The sequence below is a fragment of the Coffea eugenioides genome, chromosome 2 (genome assembly GCF_003713205.1).
Source record: "Coffea eugenioides isolate CCC68of chromosome 2, Ceug_1.0, whole genome shotgun sequence".
Classification (NCBI taxonomy): Eukaryota; Viridiplantae; Streptophyta; class Magnoliopsida; order Gentianales; family Rubiaceae; genus Coffea; species Coffea eugenioides.
This window is the reverse complement of record NC_040036.1, coordinates 78529351-78556024: the sequence shown is the minus strand read 5'-3', so window position 1 is coordinate 78556024 and position 26674 is coordinate 78529351. Positions and strand designations below refer to the sequence as shown.

General features: G+C 36.2%; 4 protein-coding genes and 1 non-coding gene across 11 annotated transcripts; 3 read left to right on the top strand and 2 right to left on the bottom strand.

Moving 5' to 3' along the window:
- Positions 1-207: 207 nt before the first annotated feature.
- Positions 208-8602, top strand: LOC113761172. Its single transcript, XM_027304038.1, has 15 exons — positions 208-545; positions 1562-1620; positions 1814-1922; positions 2622-2731; positions 3061-3129; positions 3938-4534; positions 4777-5315; positions 5389-5453; positions 6601-6680; positions 6904-7008; positions 7100-7239; positions 7314-7442; positions 7786-7935; positions 8023-8152; positions 8279-8602. The coding sequence occupies exons 1-15, from the start codon at positions 317-319 to the stop codon at positions 8327-8329; spliced, it is 2562 nt and encodes an 853-aa protein (XP_027159839.1). The 5' UTR covers positions 208-316; the 3' UTR covers positions 8330-8602.
- A 156-nt stretch (positions 8603-8758) lies between these two features.
- Positions 8759-11793, bottom strand: LOC113761173 (calmodulin-binding receptor-like cytoplasmic kinase 2). Its single transcript, XM_027304040.1, has 6 exons — positions 11477-11793; positions 10384-10613; positions 10125-10293; positions 9872-9961; positions 9439-9740; positions 8759-9316 (listed from the first exon to the last, which is right to left on the bottom strand). The coding sequence occupies exons 1-6, from the start codon at positions 11730-11732 to the stop codon at positions 9062-9064; spliced, it is 1302 nt and encodes a 433-aa protein (XP_027159841.1). The 5' UTR covers positions 11733-11793; the 3' UTR covers positions 8759-9061.
- A 2919-nt stretch (positions 11794-14712) lies between these two features.
- LOC113763550 (pentatricopeptide repeat-containing protein At2g46050, mitochondrial) lies at positions 14713-16821 on the bottom strand. Its single transcript, XM_027307384.1, has one exon. The coding sequence runs from the start codon at positions 16696-16698 to the stop codon at positions 14992-14994; it is 1707 nt and encodes a 568-aa protein (XP_027163185.1). The 5' UTR covers positions 16699-16821; the 3' UTR covers positions 14713-14991.
- A 4025-nt stretch (positions 16822-20846) lies between these two features.
- Positions 20847-20920, top strand: TRNAV-AAC. The gene has a single exon. It is a non-coding gene; the product is annotated as a tRNA-Val (tRNA).
- Positions 20921-21384: 464 nt separating this feature from the next.
- LOC113763787 (probable E3 ubiquitin-protein ligase RHB1A) lies at positions 21385-25756 on the top strand. 7 transcript variants are annotated; one of them, XM_027307716.1, is made up of 6 exons: positions 21403-21469; positions 22731-22834; positions 23056-23192; positions 23958-24336; positions 24455-24564; positions 25024-25756. In XM_027307716.1, the coding sequence occupies exons 3-6, from the start codon at positions 23130-23132 to the stop codon at positions 25045-25047; spliced, it is 576 nt and encodes a 191-aa protein (XP_027163517.1). In that variant the 5' UTR covers positions 21403-21469; positions 22731-22834; positions 23056-23129; the 3' UTR covers positions 25048-25756. The 7 variants fall into 7 exon arrangements, with proteins under 7 accessions (XP_027163513.1, XP_027163519.1, XP_027163515.1 ...); XM_027307713.1 differs by having other exon boundaries at positions 23053-23192; XM_027307712.1 differs by lacking the exon at positions 22731-22834 and having other exon boundaries at positions 21385-21469.
- The last annotated feature ends 918 nt before the right edge of the window (positions 25757-26674 follow it).

Genomic DNA, 26674 nt, shown 5'->3' with positions numbered 1-26674 from the left:
CCTTGTTATTTTATTTTAGTTTACAAAGAAGACCTGGCCAAAGCAAAAAGCATCAGTCAACCCACAGATCCACATACATGCAAACATCCCACCAAACTATAGAATTTCTTATTAATAATTAATTAGAATTATAAACATGCTTATATAACCTATCACCCCCATCATACCTTCAGAGGAAATTTTTTTTTTCTTTTGTTTTTCAATAGGCACAGACATAAGATAATGTAATAAAAAACCCAATTTGCTTAACATTCGGTAGTCACATTACACTCTGATTCTGTACCGAGAATCATCAAAAAAGAAAGAGAAATACAACATGGGCAAAATTTGGATTCTGGGTTCTTCTTGTCGGAATCTGTTGTGTCCCTTCTTTATAGGATACGCTCTTATTTGTACTGGAGTTCACTGTTTTCAGTTTGGACAAATACCAGCTGGTGATGATGGTGGAGGAGGACGTGATGATGGTTTTAATTCTACTTTCACTATTTCCAGCTTTACTTATGCTCAAACTAGACTTAAACCTTACGATTGGCGGTATATTAAAGGTAACAATTTGATCATTATTTTCGCTGAACTTAGATTGTTTTCTGTTTTATCCTGTTGTTTTAGAATTATCAATTGTCAGGCTTGGTGGGCTGAGGTAAAAGTTTTGATCTTTTTGCTTTGGTTTATTAGTTTTGAGCATCACTGATTATTAGGCTTGGAGGATTGTCTTCGAAGTTTCAATCATTTTTCTGATGTCGTTTGCTGATTAATAATTTTTTTTTGACTGGACTGCGTAGGCGTGGTTTTGGGTTTTATACCAATTGCTGTTTAAACATTCTGCTGCCTTTGTTTTTTGACTTTTAAATCTCGCTTCTCCACTTAATTTTATGACAGCAGAGGTTGGAAATTGTATAAAGTAGCGATTTTCAATACCAAGGCTTCATGTTTTTGTATAGGGTGTCTTTAGATTGGTCACTCGGGTTAAGTTAGCTGGTTGCTTTCTCTACTAGAATGCGCCTGATTAAAAGAGGTAGTTTTGGATGATGACTCATCCGTTTTGGCTGCCAAAATTCTCTTTATGATTGATATTTTACTAGGAGTTACATTTTGTCTGAAACTTAAAAGGCTAACTTATAAGTTTCATATTGATAAGCCCAGTTTGATTGTCTAAATGATTAGGAGTCAGAACACTGATGTAAGAAGAGTTGTCAGTTGTTTTATGCCATGTTAGGTATGAATATTGGATTATCGGTGACATCAGAACAATTCGTGCTTATTCTTTTGATTTTCTCCAAGACGGGATTTGTAGCGTTTTAGTCCTCCAAACTAATACCCTTACTTGCAGATTAGCATTAAACTTAGGATTCCTAATTGTCTACTTATTTCAATTAGAGTGTGTGGAATTAACTTTTTGTGAATCATTTTGCTCCATTCTTATTTGCTTGCACTCTCTAAAATGCAGCATGAATACTTGCATTTTGAGAAGTCAGAAAGGAATAATATATTGTACTTGAAAGAATGTGTTTACTTGTTCATGTTACCTCTGGTCAGTTTTAATTTCTGGGATTTCTTGCAGTGAATTTGCCGCCATGGTTCTCTTCGATGTCAATAAATTTAGAATCAGATGTAGACCTTGTAAGTGTGCTATTTAAGGCTTTTTAGTAGTGTAAGCGTGTTAATATTTCTGTTGTGCTTGAATCCAAGTTTTATTATGTCTTGCGTTTTGTATTTTCTACTTAAATACGACAGGCTTTTCCTTCAAATGCTTTTTCTTCTGGTGTCTTGAATCTTGTGGCATGTCCAAATATGTGAATCTAAGTATTCGCAGGATCTGAGGAACATTAGAGAAGCCTCAACAAGCAATCTTCCAATGATTTGCTTCCGTGAAGGGAGCCCCCCCCTGCCTGATGTTTATAATACTTCTCTAACTGGTCTAGGTAAAGTTTTGATTTTACAAGCATATTCTATAATACTTCTCTAACTGGTCTAGGTAAAGTTTTGATTTACAAGCATATTCTAACAGAGAGCAACTATTTTACTATTATTTTGTATGTGAGGACTAGCTTTTAAGCAATACTTTTCTTCAAAGGGCACATTCATGTACATGCTTTGGTCAGTGTTCGTCAGTTACACTTTTTGCACAATAAACTAGATTGCCTCCTTTGTTCTTATTTGATTTACTTTGCTGTAGCTTGGTGAATACCTTGCATAAACTAGAAGCCAGCTGCATGCTTGCTTTGTATCTTTCTTAAAATGATGCCCCTGGTGAAAGATTTTATTGTCTCCTGGTATTGGAGTATCATCTTTTTCCAGTTTTGGTACCCAATACATACATCCCCAACACCCTACTAATGGATTACTAAATTTTGTACACCTGGCATCATTATTACTTTGCAAATTCTGAAGATGGTAAAATCATTCACATGGACCTTTCACAACATCCATTTATGAGGTTATTTGACGCCTTTCAATTTTCAGATGGACTTCAAGTTTCATTTCTTTCTACATGCTATATTCCTGATGTCCAGTGTTTTTTGTATTCATATTACTTATGATAACTGCAATATAGCAGTTTGTCTTCTGATTGACACAACTATTGTCAATTCTCCTCAAGGTTATAATATTATCTTCCACAGTGTTCGATTATGTCTCGAATGATTCTATTGGAGGAATACAAGGTCTTCAGATTGTTGAGCAGTGCTACCCTATGCAGAAGATAATATCTCTGAGATTGACAAATGAGCAGGTTTAATCTTAGTTCTTCTAAATCTACAAGGCATAAACTTGCTACGTATAATCAGAGAGTGCATTGATAAATATTTGGACACTCTCCCGTTTCTATTCCAATATTGTGTATATACTTTCCTTTTTCTCTTTGATTGTGTATCAATATGGTACTCATACCCAGAAAATATGTTTTTTATGTCTTGGTATATGAAGGTGTCTTGTAGGTAACAGAGTTAGACAGGGTTTGTTGAATATCCAGGCTATTGTGTAAATAGTCTAATGTACTTTTCATTTTTTAACGTTATAGTCCCTATTACCATTTGTCTAAATTGCAAAGTTTTTCTACAGATTTCTCCTGGTGTATGGTACTTTGGTTTATTCAATGGCATTGGACCTATAAGGACACAGTCAAAAATGGTACTTTTTTTCTTCAATTCTTAAGGTTCATTTCTCTTTGCTAGCCATGTTTTCATAACATTTTTTAACTTAAATTTCCATTCAGCCTTTTATATTTGCCTTCATTCTAATTGATCTCTGCACTATAAAGATTACATTCTGACACAGTTCATGATTTATACATTCACTAAGGAAAATCAATTGGAATGATCGTTGAATTTAACTGAAATCCATTCTCTGTTCATTCTTCCTTCTTTTATTTGTTCTTGGCAAAAGACTGCATATGGGACAATGGTGATTAGTTTACTAGATTTTGTCAAATAGTTTATGGTGAAAATTAGTTATTACACGTGGCTTTTCTCTATCATAGGACAAGATCAAAAGCAGGTGCTCTTTAACCAAGACTTGGGGTCATATGACTCATATCACATTATTAACAAATGCTAGCCAAAGGACATGTTTCTTGCAAACTTTTATGACCCTTTCCCCCTTTAATTCTTTTTGATGTGTGGTGAAGTATTATGACTTAATTTTCTTACGCCAAACTTACATTCACAATAGATATCGGTATACAGCCATATATCTGCATATTAGACATAGAAATCCTATGATTTTTCTTCTTGGTAACATCTATATATTTGCATAGCAGATATTGGTATACATTCTTATATTGGCATATTGGATATTCACTTAGTCTACCAAAACATTATTTTCTCTTCTCATGTATGACTCTCGCATGTCTTCTGTTTTTTAGTCCCAATTTCATGACTTATGCAATTGCACACCAGCTACTTATTCAATTTTGTTGTTTTTAACAATCTCACTGCAGATTAATCGTGGCCAATCATACTCTTTTAGTTGCAATGTGAGTGTGGAAGGATGTACAGCCCCAATGGTGACTGGCCAATTCTGCAACCAGACGGTTAATCTGCTTACGTGTGCTGAGGGATATGTTGTAACCGATAGCAGTTCTGGTAACAAAACTTCTGATCTAGTGGCAGAGAATGTGGTTGTTTGCAGAAATGCTGATGATGGGACTTGTCATGTGGATAATGGACCAAAAGTCTTCTCTTTGAATGTAATGGGATTTTCTGAAGAGCTAACAATTACTGCCTCAAATATTAGGTTCAATTCAAATAGCACAAAAAATGCAAGTGGGATTATCTTGATGTCTTATGCTCGGCATGGTGCAATGCCGCTAGATACGTTGCATGATTATTCTGGCAATATCAGCAAAGCCCCTCTAGTTATACCAGCACCAAAACTTGGCCGTTGGTATGTTACTGTTCAACCGGTCAGTCTTCCAAACAGTGGCGGACTTCGAGAACTGAGCACAGCTGTTTGTTATTCATTGGAGTGGCAAGTTCTTCAGTGTCCTGTGGATAAAGCTGGACCTAACTGTACATGGAAAAGATACATGCTTCAGGTAAGACTGCATAAATGGTTGCTCGACTACTCAAAAACACTTGCTTGACTTCCTTGATCCATTGTATAGTTACGTTTTTTAACAAAAAATAAGTTGAAATTTTGTTTACAAAGTTTTTTCCCTCGGTTACCTGATTTTGAGCTATTCTGGTTGCTTATAATCTGGATTTTGTTTCTTCTGATGAAGACTCAAAGAAGTCACCTGGATTATATTCTTTACAAGCTGAAAATGATTGCTTGCAGACTGTTCTTCGGAAAAATCCTTCTGCCCCTTTTGAATCCTACTACTTGCCATTGAGTGAGAAGGTGTTGTCAGATTCAGCTAACTTTCCTTTAGAACCGCTTTTGAGCAATTCTTCTTATGGAGGAAATAATGATGTTGCTTGGACATTTTTCCTCGTAGACATCCCTTATGGTGCTGCTGGAGGAAATATCCATATCCGCCTTACATCAGATGATAAGATAAGTTATGAAATGTATGCCAGATATGGAGGATTTCCTTCTCTGGATAACTGGGACTATTTCTGCACAAATAGCACGAGCAGCAGCAATGGTTCCATGTTTTTTAAGCTGTATGATTCTACTGAGAAATCAATCGGTTTTTATATATTATATCCAAGAGAAGGAATCTGGAATTTTGGACTGAGGCAAGTAAATCCCGTTGGTAGTGGATACACATATCAAACAACTATGTCTATCTCAGTAGAGAGATGTCCACAAAAATGTTCTGCTCATGGAAACTGTCAATTTCTTTTAGATACCAGTGGGCTGTCACTATACAGGTTAATATCTTCTCAATGAATGGCTTAGTAGTAAACTATTGATCAATTCTCATCTGAAATGATTTCTGGCCAGCTACTGTGCTTGTGATCGTAACCATGGAGGCTTTGACTGCAGCGTGGAGTTGGTGTCACATAAAGGTAATTGATTTCCTCTTTGATGAAAGATGACAGTTCCGAAGTCTTTCTGGCATTTTATTGGTTATCATTAAGCTTCATATTTCGAAGTCTAGTTTTATGTGTTGAACATGACATAGAGTTTGAGAAAAAAAAATTCTGTGTTTCATTTAGACTGGTTGATGGTTTCAAAAAAAAAAATTCCGTGTTTCATTTAGACTGGTAGATGGTTTCAGGCCATTGAAATTGAGTCAGAAGTTTCTGAGGGAAAAAAAATGACAATTTATTTGGGCAGATTCCAATTGAGGTTCCTCATTGAGTGATACATACTCACACAACAGGTTTTCTAGACATGAACAGATATTCCTTATAATGCATAAATTTAGGAACTATTTGATGATGCCCACAGGTAAATTTTGACTTTACTCTATCCTTTGGCTCATTTTTGAGTCAGTGCTTTTGATTAATCATTTTGCTTGCAAAGGGAGCCTAAATGCAGGCGGAAGTTTTTTGTATATTCCTAATAATATAATTGATTTATTTTATATCATCATCTTCGTTATTATTATTACATCAGATGTATTTTACATCTGTTAGTCCTTTTTTACATCAGTTGTTTTATAAGTGTACATCATGTATACCAATAAATTGTAAGCGGTGCTTGTACATGTGGGAGCAAAACATCAGGTCCAAAAAATGGGATGCACAAAAATCTTCCAGAGATTCACACTGTTTGCAATCTTATAACTAGATTCCTTGCACAGAGGATTGCATAATGTACTTGAGCTGCACTTTGGCTGCACAAGTGGTTGCCCCGAATGTCCTTGTCACTTGTGTTATGTTCAAATCATCAAAAGTTTTTCTTTTATTGTCTTTTTGTGGGCCTACATTTGGTCAGAATATGTATATGTATCATCCATATGCATATGTTTATGCAGTACTTGTTCCTTGTTAATGCTCTGGCTCTGTCAAAGTCTCAAATTGTATCTTATGTATATCTTCAATCTCTTGATTGCCTTTGCAATTTTTACATGCAATTTGTTGTGTGTAAGATTAGGATGCGACATGTATCTTATAGCTAATGATTGATATTCATCTCAATTTAAAAGCTAGTAGTTAACAATGCTATATAATGGGTCTTTTAAAGGAAAATTGCTGAAAAATCATGTAGGGCGCATATGGCAATCAATTTCCCTCATTGCATCCAATGCTGCAGCTGTGCTTCCCGCTTACTGGGCCCTCCGCCATAAGGTAGTGATAGCTCATCTGGAAATTAACAGAGTTTTTCTCTTTAATTTTCCCCACTGACCTAAGTATATCAGCCTGAATAATGAGAAAAAACAACAAGCCTTTTCCAGTTCATCAGCATATGGGCTCATTTTTTGTTTTTCAGTTTAATCAACTGTGAACAGCTAAAAAATTCTGTCTCTCTTCATTTCTGTATTAAAAGTTAAAATTCTGCATTTTGCTGCAGGCATTTGCTGAATGGGTTCTTTTCACATCTAGTGGGATCTCAAGTGGGCTGTATCATGCTTGTGATGTAGGAACCTGGTGTGCATTAACATTTCATGTCTTGCAGGTATTTTCTGGCTTCTTATTTGAGTGTACTGGTGGACTCTTGAGACGTGATTTTGATTATTGTCGTCATAAATTTGTGTTTGTGTTTATAGTTTATGGATTTCTGGCTTTCATTCATGGCGGTTGTCAGCACTTTTGTGTACCTAGCTGCTATTAATGAAACTTCAAAGAGGACGATTCACACAATTGTTGCAATAGTAACGGCCCTTATGGCTGAAACTGGTCCAACACGGTAGTGTATTTCTTTTATTTCCTTGTATTCTTACGATTCTATTGGGTTTCTAACCTTCATTTTATTGTTTGTAGATCCTCAAACATCGTTCTTGTTTTAGCCATTGGGACTTTGGGTCTTATTGCTGGGTGGCTGATTGAGCTTTGTACTCACTATAGATCGTTTGCCTGTTCGGCTCAGTTCCATCTGAATTTGGTTGATAGGTAAATCATTTTTATCGAGGTCTTTTATATTGTTCTGTGTCAGGCCTGGCTGAACTATTTCACAATTGAAACAGGAAGTTATGGGCACATTTAGGTTTATTTGGGAGTATAGAACTCATATATAAATGCAAAATAAGCGGCTATTGCTCTTGAGTCAAGCAATTTGCTTACTGCTGGTATCAGAAGACTAGAAGTTATCCCTTTCACCTACCCCTAGGAGGAAGTGGGATATTTGATTGATACTGCATTTTGTGAAGCTTAATGCCTCCTGGCAGCTTGTGAATTACAGATACAGAAAACACTTCAATTTTGCTGATGTAATCAACATTTTTGTTACTTGCAGATCAGCCATAAAGGAATGGATACGTAATCTTGTTGACACGCTTCTAAGACGATATCGGTGGGGCTTTGTTATAGCAGGGTTCGTTGCCTTAGCGATGGCTGCAATAAGCTGGAAACTGGAAAATAGCCAAACCTACTGGATTTGGCACAGGTATGATGGATTCTCTACAATGTCTGTCTGCTTCTCCCTCTTTTCCCCCTTAATTCTCTCTGGTTGTTGATGCAAAATGCTCTGCAGCATATGGCACGTCTCCATATATACTTCTTCCTTCCTTTTCCTCTGTTCAAAAGCAAAAGATCCCTCAGACAGGAGCTATGTGCTAACTCGACAAAATTCATTCACTGGAGCGAACGGGGAGATAGCAGCAGTTAGGTACTTTTCATTCTGCACCTTTTGATTTGAAGTCTAGAAACAGAGCAACAGCCCTCTTACCGTCTATACAAAGCAGTTTTACTGCATCAGCTAACTCTTGTTTTCATGTGGATCTTAGCAGTTTATCAAGAGGATGAAGATTTTTTCCACTCAACTAGGCATCTGTTTGTAGGGAGGCATTGCCTTAGCTACCATCCAAATTGTACATAGTTCAGCATACTGGAGGCTGACTGGTTTAGGCATCAGTGTGGTGTGGCAGAGGAAAAAACTGTACACGAGAAACTGTACAATAAATCAAAAGATAGTGAATACACAGTACAGCAACGTTTACAATCAGAGCAGCAGATAGAATAGACATCCCCTACAGATTTTCACCTCCTATTTTGTTCTGATGGAATCTTTATAAATTTATATAATGTAATAGGCAGGTTAAGATTGAGCTTAACCAAAATTGGACCAAAAAGAAATTGAATTGAATCGAATATTATGGTAGTGAAATGAGAAGAAAATAAACATTTGTTGTTTCAAATAATAGTAGAGGGAGAGGGAGAGACAGAGAGAGATACTGCTGAGGAGGCAATTTTAAACCAACAACAAAAACGATAAAAACAATATGTACTAGAATTTAAAGGGCAATTACACACTTGTTGATTCTTTTTCCGTAAGCTGAATTTACACAAAGCGAAAAATTGAAAACATTATAAAAATCATGTAATATGGCCAAATTTCGGATGATGAAAATTTCTTCATTGGCCACGCTACCTAGATTTTGTGGTGATTATCGGCTTTTCAAAAGAAATGAAAAGGAATTTTCTTGGCATTTACAGATTGCAACTTAATCTGATCAAAAGTGGAAGATCTATACGAAAATTGTGGCCAGGAATCATATTTATGCATATACTGCTCAATCTCCTCTGATGGTATAGCTGCTCTGAGAATCAGAAGAGCGATCCGAGTCTAATAGTTCTCTGTAATCCTTGCGGATACCCCACAGTATCTCTGCACACTTCCTCATTGAAGGACGACTGCGTCGATTAGGAGCCAGACATTGCAAGGCTAATTCAAGAATCTTTTCTATGGCTAAATTAGCTGCTGCAGATCTTTCAAGTCTCGGATCCAAAGTCAATATAGCATCTCCTTCAGTGAACTTCTTCAATGCCTGCAATTAGTTCATTCCAATCAGATATGCTCAAAGAAATGAAAATTAGTTGGTGTTGATTCTAAAGAACGCTAAAAAGCAAAACAAGCCATGCCAGAAATAATGTAGGGGAAACATCATACCCATCTAGCTGTTATACGCTCTTTTAATTCGCGTTTTGGCTCAATGGGGCGCCTGCCTGTGACCAGCTCCACCAGCAGCACCCCAAATGAATAAACATCACTTTTCTCAGTAAGTTGGAAGGTTTTCAGATATTCAGGATCCAAGTAGCCAGCAGTTCCTTTAACTTGAGTTGAAACGTGTGTTTCTCCGGCTTCACTGTCGGCTGCCAGCCTTGCAAAGCCAAAGTCAGCTACCTTAGCTCGAAGATTTTCAGTGAGGAGAATATTGGAGGATTTGATGTCTCTGTGGATGATGGGGTGATCTGCATTCATACAAAAGAGTCATGATTGTGCTACAATAGATGTGAGATGCTCAGAATGCTGCCAAAAATCAATGAAAATCTGTACGGCCTGGAGAAAAGATTTAAATATTCATCAAGAATCCGAAGCTTACCTGTGTACATATGCAGATATGTAACAGCGTGAGCCACGTCTATTGCGACATCAAGTCGGGCAGCGAATTCAAGTACATTCCCTTGCATACCTATATTACCAGTCAATAGCAGGGGATTTTAGCAATTAAGGATTTAACAAATATCAGCGCAAGAGGAAAGAAGATATGGACGCTAGTTAAATCTACTAGCGTATAAATGGAAAACCAGAAATAGCGAAAGACGGGCAGACAGAGTAGGAGAGAACCAACTTACAATCTAAATGTTCTCTAAGGGTTCCATTGGGAACATATTCAACAACAATAATCCTTTCCTCCTCATGCTCCAAATATCCATAAAACTTGACTAGATTTAGATGCTCCACTTTCTCCAGGGTTCGTACCTCACTTCGAAACTCAGCTCCAGAATTCTTGTCATGTACACCCTACAAGAAACATGTAGGAATCATATACAATGAGGACAATTTTTACTAGGTCAACACAGAGAAAGGAAGGAATATTGCAGAGGAATGCACCGATTTAGCACGCTTGATAGCGACGAGATTTCCATCTTCAAGTCGGCCCTTGTAGACTGTCCCAAAGCCACCCTGTCCAATTTTCAAGGTGGGGGAGAAATTCTTGGTCGCCTTGTAGATTTCATCCACAGTGAATTTTACTCTCCCGGACCCTCTGGCGTGCGTCGAATTGTTTGAAGTGGCATAAATGCCTCGACGTCTCGTCTCACTGCCAGAACCGGAAGAAGCATCTGACGCATCCGAATACAAAAAAGACCACAGGACTAAGCTTTGATTTCGACATTGTGCAAGGGAGCTCTTAATTCTCAAGTTCTTAACATTGATTTAACATGAGCAGATAAGGCCTTAAACAAGATCATCTACCAGGTAATTCAAGTGTTCTCTGAATATAAAGATAAGAAGAAAAAGCAACTAAACTAAAAAACAAACAGAAAAGTTCAGCAAAAGTGCTTCTCTTAAATGCCTGTAGTTACAGGTGAATTGCTTTGGCTTTTCAAAGATTTAAAAATACAATGTCAGACATTATAATGTTGCTCAATAAAGGGATTGCTCTAACAAGTTATGAAAACATACATCCAAAGATGCGTCCTTTATAACCAACTATGAAAAATAAAGATGCAGACTTAAATTGCCTTAAAATTCGTCCTCTGTTTTTCCTGAAAAAAAAATCAAGCTGCAATCAGCTTATTTAAGTTTCAACCAAGGTGAAATGCAGTACTACTACATCTCTCGAGCAGTTGGTTTTTCTTCGTCCAGACATTGAAGGGTCCAACAAGACTAATTAATTTTGTCAAAATGTTCTTCTTTTTCTAGAATGGCAGTAATCAAATTTGAAAAAAGAGAAATCCAACCCATAATCCTCAAAACACTTTCTTAAATCTCCCAAGATCCAAGAAAAAAAAAAGCTCTTCACAAAGCACAAGCACTTAATCACTCTTAAAACCCATATATTATCCGATATTTGAAGACCTCAGAGTCAACTCCAATAAACTATGGTCAACACATGAGTAATTTAAATAGTAGTACCATTATATAAAAAAGCTTAATTTGTCAAGGAGAAGTATACTAGTAGTAAAATCAGCAGCAGACTTACCAAAGCTGCCTAAACTATTATTAGTATCGACTTTCTCCGGAGGAGTGAAGCAAGCGATGAAGGCTCCGGCGAACGTCCTGGCGGCGACCTTGACGGGGTTCTTGTCGGAGTTTGACTTAGTGTTGGAGGAATTAGAGGATGATGAGTAGGTAGACGTCGGGGAAATACTTGGTCGGTCGGGAGTTCCGGACCCAGCTGAGCCGGAGCTAGAGAGGTCCCACCGGCGGCGAGGGTGGTGTGAGGTGGGACTTTTCATGGCTGTCTCTCGTCCGCGTTAGAAAATGGCGGGCAGTTGTAGTAAGAGCTTTGTACAAGAAATTACGTAGTAGAAGATATAATTGGTCTTGCTTGAACCACTATTATGACTTTTGTTTTTCTCTAGCAGTCCTTCACTTTTTAAGGGCATTCATAATGACACCACCTATATTTGTTTTTACCATATTTTAGTTCCTAAATTAAACTAAGGTCAAACTCACCAAGCACATCTCCCTTCGATGATGTTCTTCCTTTAAAAAATGTTTTTAAAAATGAATATAGATAGATTTAGTTGATCAAAGTGAACTTACAGATTGAATTTTTAGATAGTTTTTTCAGTTGATATGGATCAAAATATGATATGAATTTGATTGCCTTGAATGCAAAACCTTAACAAAATTTTAGCTCTATAACTTAAAGAATCTGTATGTATCCCGTACCTGTTTCTATATTTATGTAAAATATAAGTAGTATTAAAATAGATATCTTATGGAATTCTCAATCTTATAAAGTGAGAAACGAAAAAATTTATTTAGGAATATATACCTCTTTTTTTTTTTTTGGATTATTGATGTTTGTGGCTAGATTGGAGATATCTTGCACTCCATCCACACAATTATCTTCAATAAATGAGAGCTTTGATTTGTCAAATCAGAATATTGCTGTCACTACTTATTAGGCGGTCACCTGCAGTTGAGAAAACCAGCAGTAGTCAGTTGCAAATTTGCCAAGTTTTGTGTTGAAGATGTGCTATTCTTGATTAGCGATGCCCGCCTAATAACACTTGTTCTCCTGTTTAGTGGGCGGACGAGGCCGCGGGCCAATCATGTGCAGATTGTATTTGAAACTTGTATAGATTTGCATCTCTCAAGTATCAACTGGGGACCCATGTTCCCGAGGCAATTATTGGAGAACCCAACTTGATTTCTCAGTTGCTTAATCCCCAATTTGAATGCCAACATCTTACTGCTACAGCATAATGACATGGCCACCATCCACAAGAGCATGATGATTTTTTTTTTTTTTTTATCGCTGGGTATCGGTTACTCCGGACTGGTAATACCGTCTGTGCCACTATTCCCATCGCCCGGGGAGAGCGAGCCCCACCGATCCCCCGAGAGGATGATGATTCTTACAGATTTTTCATGTCGAACTCTGTGCATTTGCAAGATGTATATATGCATTTTTTTTCTGTAACTTTATTCAATTTATGATGCAATTTCCATATTGGTTAGAAGTCCGCTATCTTGTTTAGATCATTATTTTTTCTTAAAAGATTTATATGTATTCTTCTGAACACATTTATCTCTGATCTTTACGGTATAATTTTTTTCTTATATAAAAACTCTAAAAAATAACAATCCGGTCGAAAACCCTTTTCGGATTAGCATGATTTTTTCCAATTCAGGAAACAAATCATTCAAGACCTAGCATCAGGCACAGGAGCCAAATGATACCTTGACTTGGGAGTTTGGATTATCTAGATCACTTGCTAAAAGTTCCATCTTAAAAGTCCAACCAATAATAATTTTTTTTGTTGCTACATGAGAAACAGGAGATCTGGTAAACAAATGCATTGGCAAGTCATCTGCTCCCTTTCTGCCCGGCGTTGATTGGTGCTGGGCCTTCTATTTTTCTTAGAACATTTTCCACGAGCACTGCTCTGCTGTTCTCTGGACTTACTTTTTCAAACTGCCGCCTTCTCAATGAAAAATTTTCTCTCTGATGCATATAGTAATAAATTTGTCTTTACTCTCTCTCTCTCTCTCTATATAACTATATATATATATATTTTTTTATATATATATTGCAAGTCTGGTATTTGCAATTCTTTATTCTTCCGTACACGGTTGAGTGCAAAAACATTTGGAACCCACCCAAAGGTTAGCAAAATGTCAAAGTCAACCACTTACTATGCTGTCGGGGAAGACAGAGACCCAAGTAAAAGGAGCAGGCCTTGACATAATACACACTAATAAATGCTTCTGGAATAGCATGCATTTCCTTAAAGAAAGGTCCACGCCATGAGGGTCGGCCAATTACATTGGAGCCATCGTTTTTTACATAATTAAGCTTCACAAAAAAAAAAAAAAAAAAAAAAAAGCTTCAAAACACACATGAGGTTCTGAAAATAGCTGGTTCATCCTTGATTAGTGTGGAAAATAAAAACAAACAATGGAATTGTCAGATCAAGGGTCTCAATTAGCTCTGTCAAAATCACAGTTAGTTGAAAGTAATACTTGCAAACCAATTCAAGAAATTACAAGTTGGCAATATAATCAAGATTCAAAGAGAACTCCGGCAGTTGGCTCGAAAAGACGTGAAGAAGTTAAAGACAAACAACAATGGTAGCCCAATTGATATGGATATCTCCTCTCCCGTAATAGATAATATATGATGAGCAACTGTAATAGCTCGCAAGGAAATGCCACCTATGAGGAACAGAAGAAGTAAACCTCAAATCCTGAGGAACATCCATTGCCATGGATCTTCTTGCACACAGTTAATACCTAGAGGTGATTCTACAGCCCAAGAAAATGACTAGGTAAAAGAGATCATCAATCACATGAGACAATCCTTGGCTTCTAACTAGTAGTGAATATTTAAGAAAAAGGTGGAAGTATCGGGTCAGTTACAAATAACATGAATGTAAGGACCAGGACATCCAGCTCTTAATGGTGGGCCAATGCAAAATACATGGCACCTACAAGATCATAATACAGAAAGGGGATTGTGAGTAAAGCAGTATTAGTTTTAACTTACTATTGTATTTCCTTCACAAAATATAAGGGAATCCGCTTCCATATGAGGTCATGCTTGTAGATATTTGATCAAAACAGGAAGTAATTGTTAAGCACAAGAAAGTCAGCAGACATAATGGAAGGTACAAAAAATGAAAAAAGATGAACTGGAAGTTGCATAGAAAGTCAGAAGAATAAATGATTCCACTATGACAAAATAAGACGAATGCGTAAAGAATATGGAAGAAAAAAGTGATAGTTCATGCACCCTCGAGCATAAAAAGTGATCCAACACTATGAAAACTGCACGTTATAACATGGTGATGGAATTTAGTTAACCAGAAATGGTTTCAAGCTTATGACTTGCAGGCTCTGTTAGCGGTACTAAGATAGAGCTTTCTTTACCTTATAAATCCTGCAAATTCTTTTCTTTGTACTGGTAGATATAAACCAATCTCCAATGGACAGTCACTTTTCAACTACTTATTCTCAACAATGGCACAAAATCAGCAGAATGCTTCAATTTAAGAACAACGAATTGAAGATCTCTGTGGATTCTTTCACTTCTACTTTCATTAGCTCATAAAGATGTCCCAATATGGAATAAACCATTCTAGCATGCGGGTGGGACTTGTCACCTGAGACAAATGAATATACCTTCCCGCCAATCTCCATCCAGCTACAACCAGGAGCTTTAGGATAACACATCTCCCTCATCAATCTACGAATTGTGGCTACATCAGACCAGGCTCCATTTGAAGCATACATGTTTGACAAGAGAGTATAATTTACAGCCCTTTTTGGCTCCAAAGTAAACAGCTTTTCAGCTGCCCATTCTGCTAATCCTAGGTTCCCATGTACCTTACAAGCACCAAGGAAGGCCCCCATAGCATCCGAACAATGTTCCACTGGTATTGAGGTCAAAACATCAAAAGCCTCCTTCAAAAGCCCAACTCTTCCAAGAAGATCAACAAGACAAGCATAATGCTCTGGATCTGGAACTAGTTTATAGACATCAGTCATCAGAGCGAAGTACTGTAACCCCTCATTGACCAATCCACCATGGCCACAGGAGGACAGAACCTCAAGAAATGCAATTCGATCTGGCTTCACACCATTAGATAACATCCTCTTAAAAAGTTCAGTAGCTTCGTGTGGAAAACCATGGAATCCATAGGCTCCAATCATAGATGTCCATGAGACAAGGTCAGGCTCTAAAATTGACCTAAAAGCTTGCAAGGCAGAAACAATGCTACCACACTTGGAGTATCCACTAATCATTGCATTAGCAATTGATGTTAAAGATGACAAACCATTCTTTACAGTATATGCATGAACTTGTGTGATTTCACCAACCATGGCTAATATACCACATGAAATGAAGACGCTAGCCAAAGTCAGCTCATCCGGATGGAAATCTTCCTGAAACATTTTGTTAACAAGTTTCATAGCCTGAACCCCATCACCATATTGTCCATAACCAACAATCATAGTGTTCCAAGAAACCACATTTTTTGAGATCATCATATCAAAAACCTTTCGAGCATCAACTAAACTTTCATTCTTTGCATACATATCAACAAGTGAACTAGCCACCAGAACATCCAAATCAAAGCTAAGTTTAACTAGAGTCCCATGGATGCCCCTGCCCAATTGACAATTTCCAAAACTAGCGCAAGAATTAAGCAAACTTGTGAATGTAAACTCGTCACCTGTTAACCCCTCAGACCTCATTACTTTGTACAGTCTCAGTGCCTCATCCTCAAAAGAATTAAGTACATAGCAGGAAACTAACGTATTCCAAAGCACCAAGTCTTTCTGTTTAATAAAAATGAAAACATGCCTAGCCTCTTCAACAAGCCTAAGTTTTCCATACATATCTACAAGAGCACTACTTAAAAAAAGATCATCACACAGGCCCAACTTCATTACAAAGCAATGCAACACTTGACTCGTCTCAACGTTATTAGTATCTACACACAAACGAAATAGACCCCTAAACGTAATCCAATCTGGTCTGACTTCTCCCGTCAACATTCTGCCAAAGTAACAAATACCTAGATCAAAATTTGATTTGAAATAGCTAAACTCGGTTGCAATGCCACATATCATTGTATTCCAGGTGATTATGTTTCTAACAATCATTTCACCGAACAGCTGATGAGCATTGGATACACATTTGCAATTGAGATAAAAATTTAAGAGCAGATTTTGTAATGGCAGCATATTCTGATATCCCAGTTTTATAATATGGCCATGCAGCTGTTTCCCTTGATGAAAAAGATTGAATTTTGCTGAGTGTTTCAGTTCACTGGAGATAAACTTGTGGGTTAATTGTGAACAGGCAGAACGAGCTGCAGATTCTCGTGTTGGAAGTGAACCGCGAGGTCTAGTTATGGAGGGAGTGGTTAGAAAGGATAACCGTCTTTTAAAAAGGACGGCCTGGATTGAAAGGGAAAGGCATTTGATCATCGCAAACTGGCGGGAGAATGTACAAAATGTTCATTGCAACTTGCAAGACAACGTAGGATTATATCGAAATAGAAATGGTAAATTGCGACTAAAATGTCTCATTCAAGTTTCAGTCAAAAAAGACATTTTGCGCTTCAAGTTTGAATCACAAAATTGAAAACTGTGAAAGCTTGAAGGGTTGAGTTCAATTTGGCCTGACACAATACACAGGTATGGCCCTTCTCAAAAGTGCAATTTTCCCTTTGGAATTCCAGAGTAGCATTAAGATTGTTTCAACTTTCAATTAAGCCCATGTCCATAGTCGTTGGCTTTTGATGCGTTCGTGTTTTAATTTGTGCTTATAAAAAGAAAACAATGCTCGAGTTTCAAGTTTCAATTGACACCCCCCAAAGAAAAAAGTTTAGTAATCAAACATTGATAAATTAGAGGAGCTACTTAGAGAAACTTCAATATGAGATTCGATCAGGTGTTGTTTTGAACTGCTATTTTATTTGGAGAAAAATTTTCTATTTTTAGTAAATAACTTTTTTACATATTTCCAAATCAACTCTTCATTTCACACATATCACATCCCAAAATATTACGATAATTTTTTCCCCAAAAGCTCTCTACAAAATACAATCCAAACAACTAGGAATGGCAAAGGACCCACCCGCCGGCCCTCGTCACCCGTTCCCCCCACCCGGAAAAAGTTTATAATTAGCCAAAATATATTATTAGTAAAAGTGTAATTAGTAATTTAGTATAACTAATAATATATATATATATATATATAAACTTTATATAAGCAGGGGACAGGGCGGGGGTATAGTATCTCATCCCCCAACTCTTTTTTTAACGAGGGATGAGTTTTATTTCCCGCCTCACCCATTAACCTCCCGCGGGTATTTACCCCAATTGCCATTCGTACAAACAACCTAGACTTTGGGGAATCACACAAAAAAATTTCTTGGGGTATGAGTTGGTTTATACAATTATGAAGAGGTATTATTTTATTTCCAAATTTATGAAAATAAATTATATATAAAAAGGTATAAAAACAATTTAGTGGAATGTGTTAATTATTTTCTAACATTGGGTTAATTTTTAACTGTAGGTTGTATGTTCTGATTCCACAAAATAAAAACGGTACTATGAGATCATAAGAAAAATTTATGTACATTTACATATATGGGTAATTTCAAGTCAAATTTGATCTATCTATTATATGTCAATATAATAATTTCTACACTATCAGCGTTGGATGAACGACAATTATATAAAATTTGAATTTGAAATTCAATTTGTGCACATGTGTCATAGATCCAACGATGATAGTGTATGCATTGTCAATATATATAAGATTTACTCATAATATTGTGCATAAAATAATTCGATCCATAGAAAATATAAAAAGCAATCCTAGACCTGTGTATTAATAACCAGTAAAAGATATTTAAGTCAAACCCATTAATTTTAAAATATTAAAAATAAATTTAATTCAATTACAACAATTAGTGATTGATTTTGTATAATTGTACTGCTCCTATTCCTTTATGATAATTTGCATTTTGTGCATTTAGTATGATGGCTAATTAACTTGGTTTGCCTTTGAATAACCAAAATATATCTATAGTAACCCTCTCTAAAACACTAAAAAGAAAAAAAAAAAATCAAACACCATCCATAAAACAGACACACCAAAATACCTACACATTAACACCTTTTTCTTCATCAGCCATATAACCAGGCCCTCTCTCTTTCCCCCTCCTTTTTCCATACAATCTGTTCCCTTTACTCTCCAACCAAATTTGGTTTGCGACTAGATTGCAGCCTGTCATTTTGGATAATTTACATAACATGCTCTCTTAAATTTCCTATTGTGGCCCTAAAATTTCTAAAAATTCTTAAATTGCCTGACTAACAAATAGAATAGGTACCTATACAATGAATTGCTTCCAAACCAAGTCATTTTGCCCACAGCTTCGAGAAGTTGAACTGGTTTTTTGGCGTAATTTACCTAGACCTGGGAGCTTTCTATATATAGCATATGTGATTAGGAATTTTATAATAGTAAATTGATTGACATATAGGTGGATTTTCTCCTTGATTAGGCTATGACACGTAATATTATTTTTTCTCCCTCCTTTTGGTTTGGGTGGATGACGAATGAGAATAAATTTGGTGAGGGAACAAAATGGGAAGACATCCACATATACAGATATATATATATGTATTGCAGGAAGGGTTTTTAGAATGGTTAAATCAGAATGCTTATAACTCTTCATTCTTTTTTTATAGAATTTTGAATTTTTTAAATTGTTATATATCATTTCTTGTCTTTTGAATTTAAAAAGTAAGAAGTGACCCACTTATATATGAATTTGATTTGAAATCTATTAATGTAAAGATAAATAAAGAGGAAACATCACCAACCCTACTAAAAGTAAAAAAGTAAATATCAATATTTTACCTTCAATTTAGTAATCCTAACTAAAATGGTAAATTATATAGAAAACAAAAAGAAAATAATATTCATTGGTCATGGATTTAAAAAAAAAAAATCAAGAATGGTACCATTTGTGAATCATTAATTATCAAATCACTAAATAAAAAACAAAGTACTACTAGCAAAAAAACAAATTATGAATTTAAAGGGTTTGGGAGAATGGTGAGAGGAAAATAATAGGAAATTGGGTGGCAAGGATAGGAAGTTAGAGGCTAGCTATAGGTGAGGGAAAGAGAATAGCAATGAGTTAATCAGTGGTGAAAAAGGTTGAAAAAGGAAGGTAAACTACTACAAAGTTTTACGAAGAGAGGGGAGAAGAAAGAATGGGATTGTGGGGATATGATAGGAAAGATGGTATTGTGGTAAGAGATCTGAAAATTATAGAAGGTAGTAAATAGCCAGTTAGTACGTAAGAGATGATGGGAAGAGTGGCAATTTTTAATAATTTTGAAAATTTAAAAAACACATCTTACAAAGATTGTTTTAAACATATATTAAATTTTATGAAGAACCTTATTCTATAAGCACTCAACAATTTTAGAATTACAAGATGGGAGCAAAATTTTATAAAATTGAAGGAAATGAACTAGTTATACTTTGTATTTTTAATGTTAAAAATTTTGATATATGGGTATAACATGATATATTGATAAATAAGTTTACAATTGCTCTATCATGTAAATTATTATATTCAAAGTGTTGTTATATTTTGACAGACAATAGGTAAACAAAAATTGGTTTCAACTTTATTGTTTTGAATTGAAATATAAACCCCTTATACTATAATATATAAGTATATACGTTAATATTGTTTTGAATTGAAATATAAACTTGTGCATTGTACGGGTCAGAATGCTAGTGGTAAGTATTCATTAGTTGTTGTGAATGATTTGTGTTATCAGTAATTAGCATAGAGTTGTAGGAATTGTAATCAGAATGGAGTGTGAATGAATGATTTGTGTTATCAGTTAATTATTATAGAGTTATAGGAATTGTAATTGGCATGGAGCCTTCAGTTTATAGATGTGATTTGAGTTTTCAGTGCTCCGAGTTAGTGGATAAGTGACACGTAAATTTGAAATGGTGAAAAAGGATAAGAGTCGATGAGGGTTACCTAAATACACACCGCAATTGGACATCGTTAACTAACAATTTCAAACAAGTTGATTGTAACAAAATTGCGGAGCTAAATATTTTTAAATTAAAATAATTTTAAAGTTCTAGAAAAAAAAAAGGGATTGAGATTGTGAGGGTGCGTGGTGGCTTCTAATAAAATACCATCCTTGGAATATATATATATATATATATATATATATAGACACTTTTACTTAGATATTGCTTCAAAGTTGAAATCGAGCCTACTATTTATCCCGTTATATTCCTATTATGAATTACGGACGTGTTCGAATCAAACGGTGTCGTGGTGTAGTTGGTTATCACGTCAGTCTAACACACTGAAGGTCTCCGGTTCAAGTCCGGGCGACGCCACCCTTTTGAAAACTACTGTACCATCTTTTTCTCATCCGTGGCTCGCATCATCAGTTGCTTTTGAATTTTTTTTTTTCTTTTTTTGGGTTGAAAACTGAAACAATTCGCAGCCACTAACCCCACCTAATACCTATTCACAGAAAGTGGTCATCGTGCTTACTGCTCATTATTACAGGGACTATCAAACATCAAATATGCCACCACGCTCGCTCCCCAAATTTCCCATTTCTTTACTTTCTGAAAAAACAACCTTCAACTTTCCCTTCTCAGGTCTTCCCTCCAGTTGTTTTCTCTCTCAAAATTGATAAAGATTCGCCACCCATACGTTACCAAAAACAGAAGAAAAGTTTGCTGAAGCTAATAAAGAAAATACTAATAGTAGTCGGACATGAAATTAATCCCTTCTTCTCATTTGCAGACCTGAAAGATAAAACTTACAAAAAAAAAAAAAAAAAAAGCGTCAACAGTAGCAGCCCTTTTGACCCTTTCAGTCAGCAGCACTCGTTCAGCAGCATCCCACCATCACCAGTCTCTGTTTGTTGGTTGAAGGTAAAGTTGACTTGTACAGTATGCACTTCTTTATGTCGAGTTCAGGCCTGGGTTGTGTTTTTTTTTTTTTTGGGGTCATATTTTTACAAGTCTTTGATGGTTTGAACATTTTCTGTTAGTGAACTTTGTAGTCCAGAAATTGCCTTTTTCAATGTCTTCTGTTTATGCAATTTTGATGTTCATCCTTTTTAGTTTTCCATTTTTTTTCTTTTTGTATCTTTTCCCCCTGGGACTTGGGCGAGGAGGAGGAGGGACAGGGGTGGCTATATGGCGGAGAAAGTTTGTATCTTCTCACTTCTTTGTTGGCTTTTGACTGATATTTTTCTTTTGCTATTCTTGATTGAGCTGGAAAAAATTTTCTTTCAACAGTTGTACAGCGACAGAAAGTGTCATTCTTGTTTGTACCAATCATCGTAGCATAACTTATTTTTTTCTTTATTTTGGTGGAAGCGGTTGGGAAGCTATAGCTCATTAGGAAATGTAAATGTTCATAAATAACAACTTAAGTGGGGTGGTATCCCCTATTGATTCAGCTGTTAAGAAAAGGACTCCAAGGAGCAGGGAATTCTTGGACCATGGAGTGCCTGCTTGTGGTCCAGAACATTATCAATTGACTTTTCAAGTAATTGTAGTTGTATCGAGAATTCGAAATGCAAGTGCTTAGAATTTGGTGAAACTGAAGAAAGTAAAAGAAAGGCCAATCTACCTAATCTATTACTACGTTAATCTATTAGGTATCATTACTACGTTAAGTATGGTGCTTTAAAGTCCATGACCATGTACGATGAGGCCTTGTGTATTCATAGCTCCCTGCTTCTTGGATTTTGCTCACCTCTGCGGACGTAATGTATTGCTTATAAATGTTTGAACTTGAACGTTTTGTCTCACATTTTGCTTGAATTGGATTATGACGTTCTTGTGGGTACGATCCAACAAAGGTCTATAATGTACTTTCTAGCCTTGGTGTTTTCATTACCACATTTTCTTGTTGCATTTATCTCCCTTAACTTCTTCCTTTACCATAAATAGTTATAATTAATCATGCTTCTACCATCCCTGAATCGGTACTTATCATACGAGGTGGACATGATAAATATGTTGATCATATACAAATGATTCTTCCGTACTTCTTTCCTTTCCTTTTGAGTGTAAGAGCTTTGCTTTGGTTACTTTTTAGAAGATCGTTGAGTTTTGCATCAATAACCATTCTCATGTTACCTGCAAGCTGAAAAATAGTAGTTAGGTGCTTCATCTGGTGCAGTCTTGGTGGTTCAATCATTGATGTAGAAGTAAGAACATCTAGGACTGAATCTGTACTTAAAACAGTTTTTCCTGGTGGATCTGGCTGCGTCACGTTTTCACAAGGTATTGATGAAAGAGGGTTACAGTTATCTTGATTCCAAGATTATAAGTTTCAAAAATTTCATCCATGCACTTGGTTCTTGAGATTCTCTTGCTGATCATCTCTGTGCATTACTTCTTTGTCCCCCACCCTCTTGAATTGTTGCCGCAAGAGTGCAACTTTATAATTCTTGTTTAATTTGATTCACAGGCCTAACATGGTATGTTCTTATTCTTTGTAGCAGTTACTCTCATTTTCATTATGGTGACCAGAAAATCATGTTCCTTTTACTAAGTGATATAAACAAATAGGCAGGAAATGGGAGGTTGCTGTTGTTCTTCCCGCAAGCCTCAATTTCATGGAACTCCTGTATTTTACTATGTGGGTAATTACTTCCATTATCTAGACAACAGCTTACTTTCTCTTACCTTGTCAGAATCATCTTCTTAGGCTCCGAGTTATTGGGAGAGATTTCCTATGAATAATTCACTTTGCTTCTTGCACTTGGATCACTACACTGAGTGCATTTGTTTTTATAGCTTGGTGGACCTAATAGTTTGCATGACTGGTCTTGAAAGAACTGATACCACATGGTTTACGTATTCCTTCATTACTTAGGCCATAGCACCATTGCTTTTGTTAGTATTTTTCCGTTTTAGTTGGATACTTTAGTTTGCTTAAATATACTGTACGTGGCCATATGTTCTCATGGTTATCCGCTTATACGAAACTTGGATGAGCACTTACCAGTGCTTATGAGTGGGATGAATTCATCAGTTTAGAAGTCCCGGTTCCTTTTATACATGAATGCCACCCCTACCCCTTCTCCAACACATGCCCCAAATGAAAAAGGGGCAACCAAAAATGTGCAAATGGTGTAAAAGTGTTGGGTGCCTTGCTACCCAAGTCTTGACTCCTTGTAGGGACGTGGCAATGTTAAACAGTCTTTATAACTTTCTAGTGAACAGTTCTTCCATGGAACTCCGATTATATGTTTGTCTATGGGGAGTTCATGAGGTCTTTTATTTCCAAATGCTGCAAGTCTCTCTGCTCTCGTGTTTTTTGTTTTAAAAGCAAATCCACAGTATGAAATCCTCGTTTTTGTGGTAGCTGTTTTTTGAGTCTCAGATCTACTTCTTTGTGCAGTGCCCATCCGTGTCGGAGGAACACGAGTCCCTGACTTCTAATGACAGTGTTGCAACTGCACTCACTGCTGGTTTCCTGGTTGATTTGAATCTTGATACATCAATTCCTGACACTTTTCGATCCCCACCCACACCTATTCCATTTGATGTGGTTTTGGGCCGTCCACCAACTGATTCTAATTCTGCTGGAGAACCAGGCAATGCAAGCAGCTTTGAGACAGATATACCTGTAGAGAATAAAGAATCTGATTTGAAAGCTGAACCTGGCTTCCTTCTTGCCACTACTAAAAAAATTGGAAATGAGCTTCTGAAATCAAGCCCTCACTTAAATTCATTGACTCCAGATGAAGAAGCTGATGTTTGTCCTACATGTCTTGAAGGTGCACCACTTTATTTGCCTAACAGCAATTTTGGGGAACAGTAACAACATCACTCTTTTTCATGGATTTTTAGTAGCTCACCACTGCTAGGTTAATTTTTTTGCATTTTCTCTTGCAGATTATGATGCGGAGAATCCTAGAATCGTCACCAAATGTAATCATCATTTTCATCTCTCTTGCATACTGGAGTGGATGGAAAGAAGTGACACTTGTCCCATATGTGATCAGGTCTTTTTATTACCTTTCCTTATACATCACAGTCTATTTAATTACTCTGATAGCATTTCTCTGTAAAAACATGTTTCCAAAAACTGGAAGTGATATTTTTGGGTCTTTGGGATTGTTCTCAACAGCTCAAATAAGTTATGTGCAGCTTATTGAAACTGGAAAAGAATTTGGTTTTCTAAATTGTTGAAAATTTGAATACACAGTTTGATTCAAAAGCAACTCAAGGGCTTCCTTTTAAAATTGATTCTTTTTAATATCAAATATGCTGCTTATGGTTTATTTTAAACTGTTTAGGACTAGCGCTTAGTAGTTAAATGGCTAAGGGGGTGGGGGCATCTTTCTGTATAGATACCAGTCTTAGTCGTCGTGGTCGCTGACAACAGACGACATTGGCCCGATCTATTTTACCGTTGAAAATGTGCAACAACATAAGATGATGTTTCTTGTCAATTCTGACAGGAAATGATCTATGAAGCTTTGTGATGCCATCAGATTGAAGTGTCTTGGCCTTGAGATGTCAAGGCATGGCAACTTGAATTTTGAAGGGTTGCCTAAGAAGTTAATTTGTCCACACCATGGGGTGGGGTGGCCAAGAGATTCATTTTCGTATAATTCTTAATAATTCTGTGCATTATGTGCATATTTTGAAATGTCAATGTAAGTTCATATTTTGATCAAATTCGGAAGGCATCTCAATTCTGGGGAGCTATTAACGTGAAAGAAGAGGGGCACTAGTGGAAGGAAGGAAGCTCCTTTCACTTTAGGACACCAGATGCCATATCTTTAACAGATTGGCATTTTATGCATTGAAGGACAGCGTAGCTGGTTGATCTTTTTATCCTGTACAGAGAAAACTATGAGCGATGTTGAAGGGTGCAAACTCAGGCTCATGCTCGTGGACTCGAGAGAAACAGTCACTTTTGCTTTTGATGTCTGGAAGATCACTGACATTACTCGATTTCTCATGGATTAATCCTTCTGATACTACTGTTTATCGTTTATCAATTGACATAATGCTGTACAAATTTCATCTTCTGATATCAGTTAGGATGATACATGCATTCAGCCATGTTGCTTCGTTTGACTGGTTTCAAGATTTCATACCCGGACCAAGTTGAATTCTTGTTATTTAAGGTGTTTAAGAGGCAAAACTATATAATATTAGATGGCTAAATTGAAAATTGAATTGACATTTTGAGATTTTGATTGACACATTTCTTTGGATTTGGGCATCAACTGAGTTGTATATAACATACAATAACGTGTACACGTTGACCTGTGTAAAGTCGAGAAAGCTGATCACCCTAATGGCGACCGAAAAATGCGCTAGCGTCGATGTGATTAGTACTTCTTATATTGTGACAGAAAAAACTGAAAAAAAAAAAGCTCGACAGAAATCTGTAAAATGCTCCTTCAATTTGGCTTCATGCTATCATGAACCTGTTTACTTTTATCATACCACGGAGGAACGCCTGTGCGGGAGTTTGGTGCTTGTAATTCGAGAGGATTTTTTTATTAGATAAGTAATAGTACATTTTGGAAAACAATAGTCATAAAAAATGACAAAGTTAATAATAATACATTCTAATTGCAGCACACACTTGTATATTTTGTTTTATCAATGCTTTTACAATTTTATTATTCTCAAAAGATCCTTTTACAGATGTTAGTTGAAAATCGTGCAAGAGTAGACATAAATTGATTTAGATAAAGGAATATCTTCCAATGGCTAGTTCTAGTAACATGTGAATTGCACAACGTGTTATTATGTCTTTGTGTTAATTGTACAACAAAATCTATACTTCAATTAAATGTGTCTATAACACCATTTCAGTAATTATAACACATAAGCTTATATGAGTTGTACTCAATGCAAAAATAGTTGCAAAATAATTTCATATTCCCCAGATGTATCCATAAATCAAAACTTTAAATGTATCAAAATGAAGGTATTCGGTATAAACACATGCTGTTCTCAATTGTACCAAAGTTTTCAAAAAACTACGTAACATTCCACATTTTCAAAAAAATCTCTATTTATGCGATTGAAATTCAAATTTGCTTTGATCACGACCCGTTCTTATATTTATATTGTATAAGGATTCATCTT

Coding starts and splice junctions, on each gene's coding strand:
- LOC113761172 (XM_027304038.1), top strand. CDS start 317: ATGGGCAAAATTTGGATTCTGGGTTCTTCTTGTCGGAATCTGTTGTGT. Junction 1,621..1,813: donor TAGAATCAGATGTAGACCTT/GTAAGTGTGCTA, acceptor AAGTATTCGCAG/GATCTGAGGAACATTAGAGA. Junction 7,240..7,313: donor GCTGAAACTGGTCCAACACG/GTAGTGTATTTC, acceptor TATTGTTTGTAG/ATCCTCAAACATCGTTCTTG.
- LOC113761173 (XM_027304040.1), bottom strand. CDS start 11,732: ATGAAAAGTCCCACCTCACACCACCCTCGCCGCCGGTGGGACCTCTCT. Junction 10,294..10,383: donor CTATCAAGCGTGCTAAATCG/GTGCATTCCTCT, acceptor TGTTTCTTGTAG/GGTGTACATGACAAGAATTC. Junction 9,962..10,124: donor CCTTAGAGAACATTTAGATT/GTAAGTTGGTTC, acceptor CTGGTAATATAG/GTATGCAAGGGAATGTACTT.
- LOC113763550 (XM_027307384.1), bottom strand. CDS start 16,698: ATGCTGCCATTACAAAATCTGCTCTTAAATTTTTATCTCAATTGCAAA.
- LOC113763787 (XM_027307712.1), top strand. CDS start 23,130: ATGGGAGGTTGCTGTTGTTCTTCCCGCAAGCCTCAATTTCATGGAACT. Junction 23,193..23,957: donor GAACTCCTGTATTTTACTAT/GTGGGTAATTAC, acceptor TTCTTTGTGCAG/TGCCCATCCGTGTCGGAGGA. Junction 24,565..25,023: donor CTTGTCCCATATGTGATCAG/GTCTTTTTATTA, acceptor CAATTCTGACAG/GAAATGATCTATGAAGCTTT.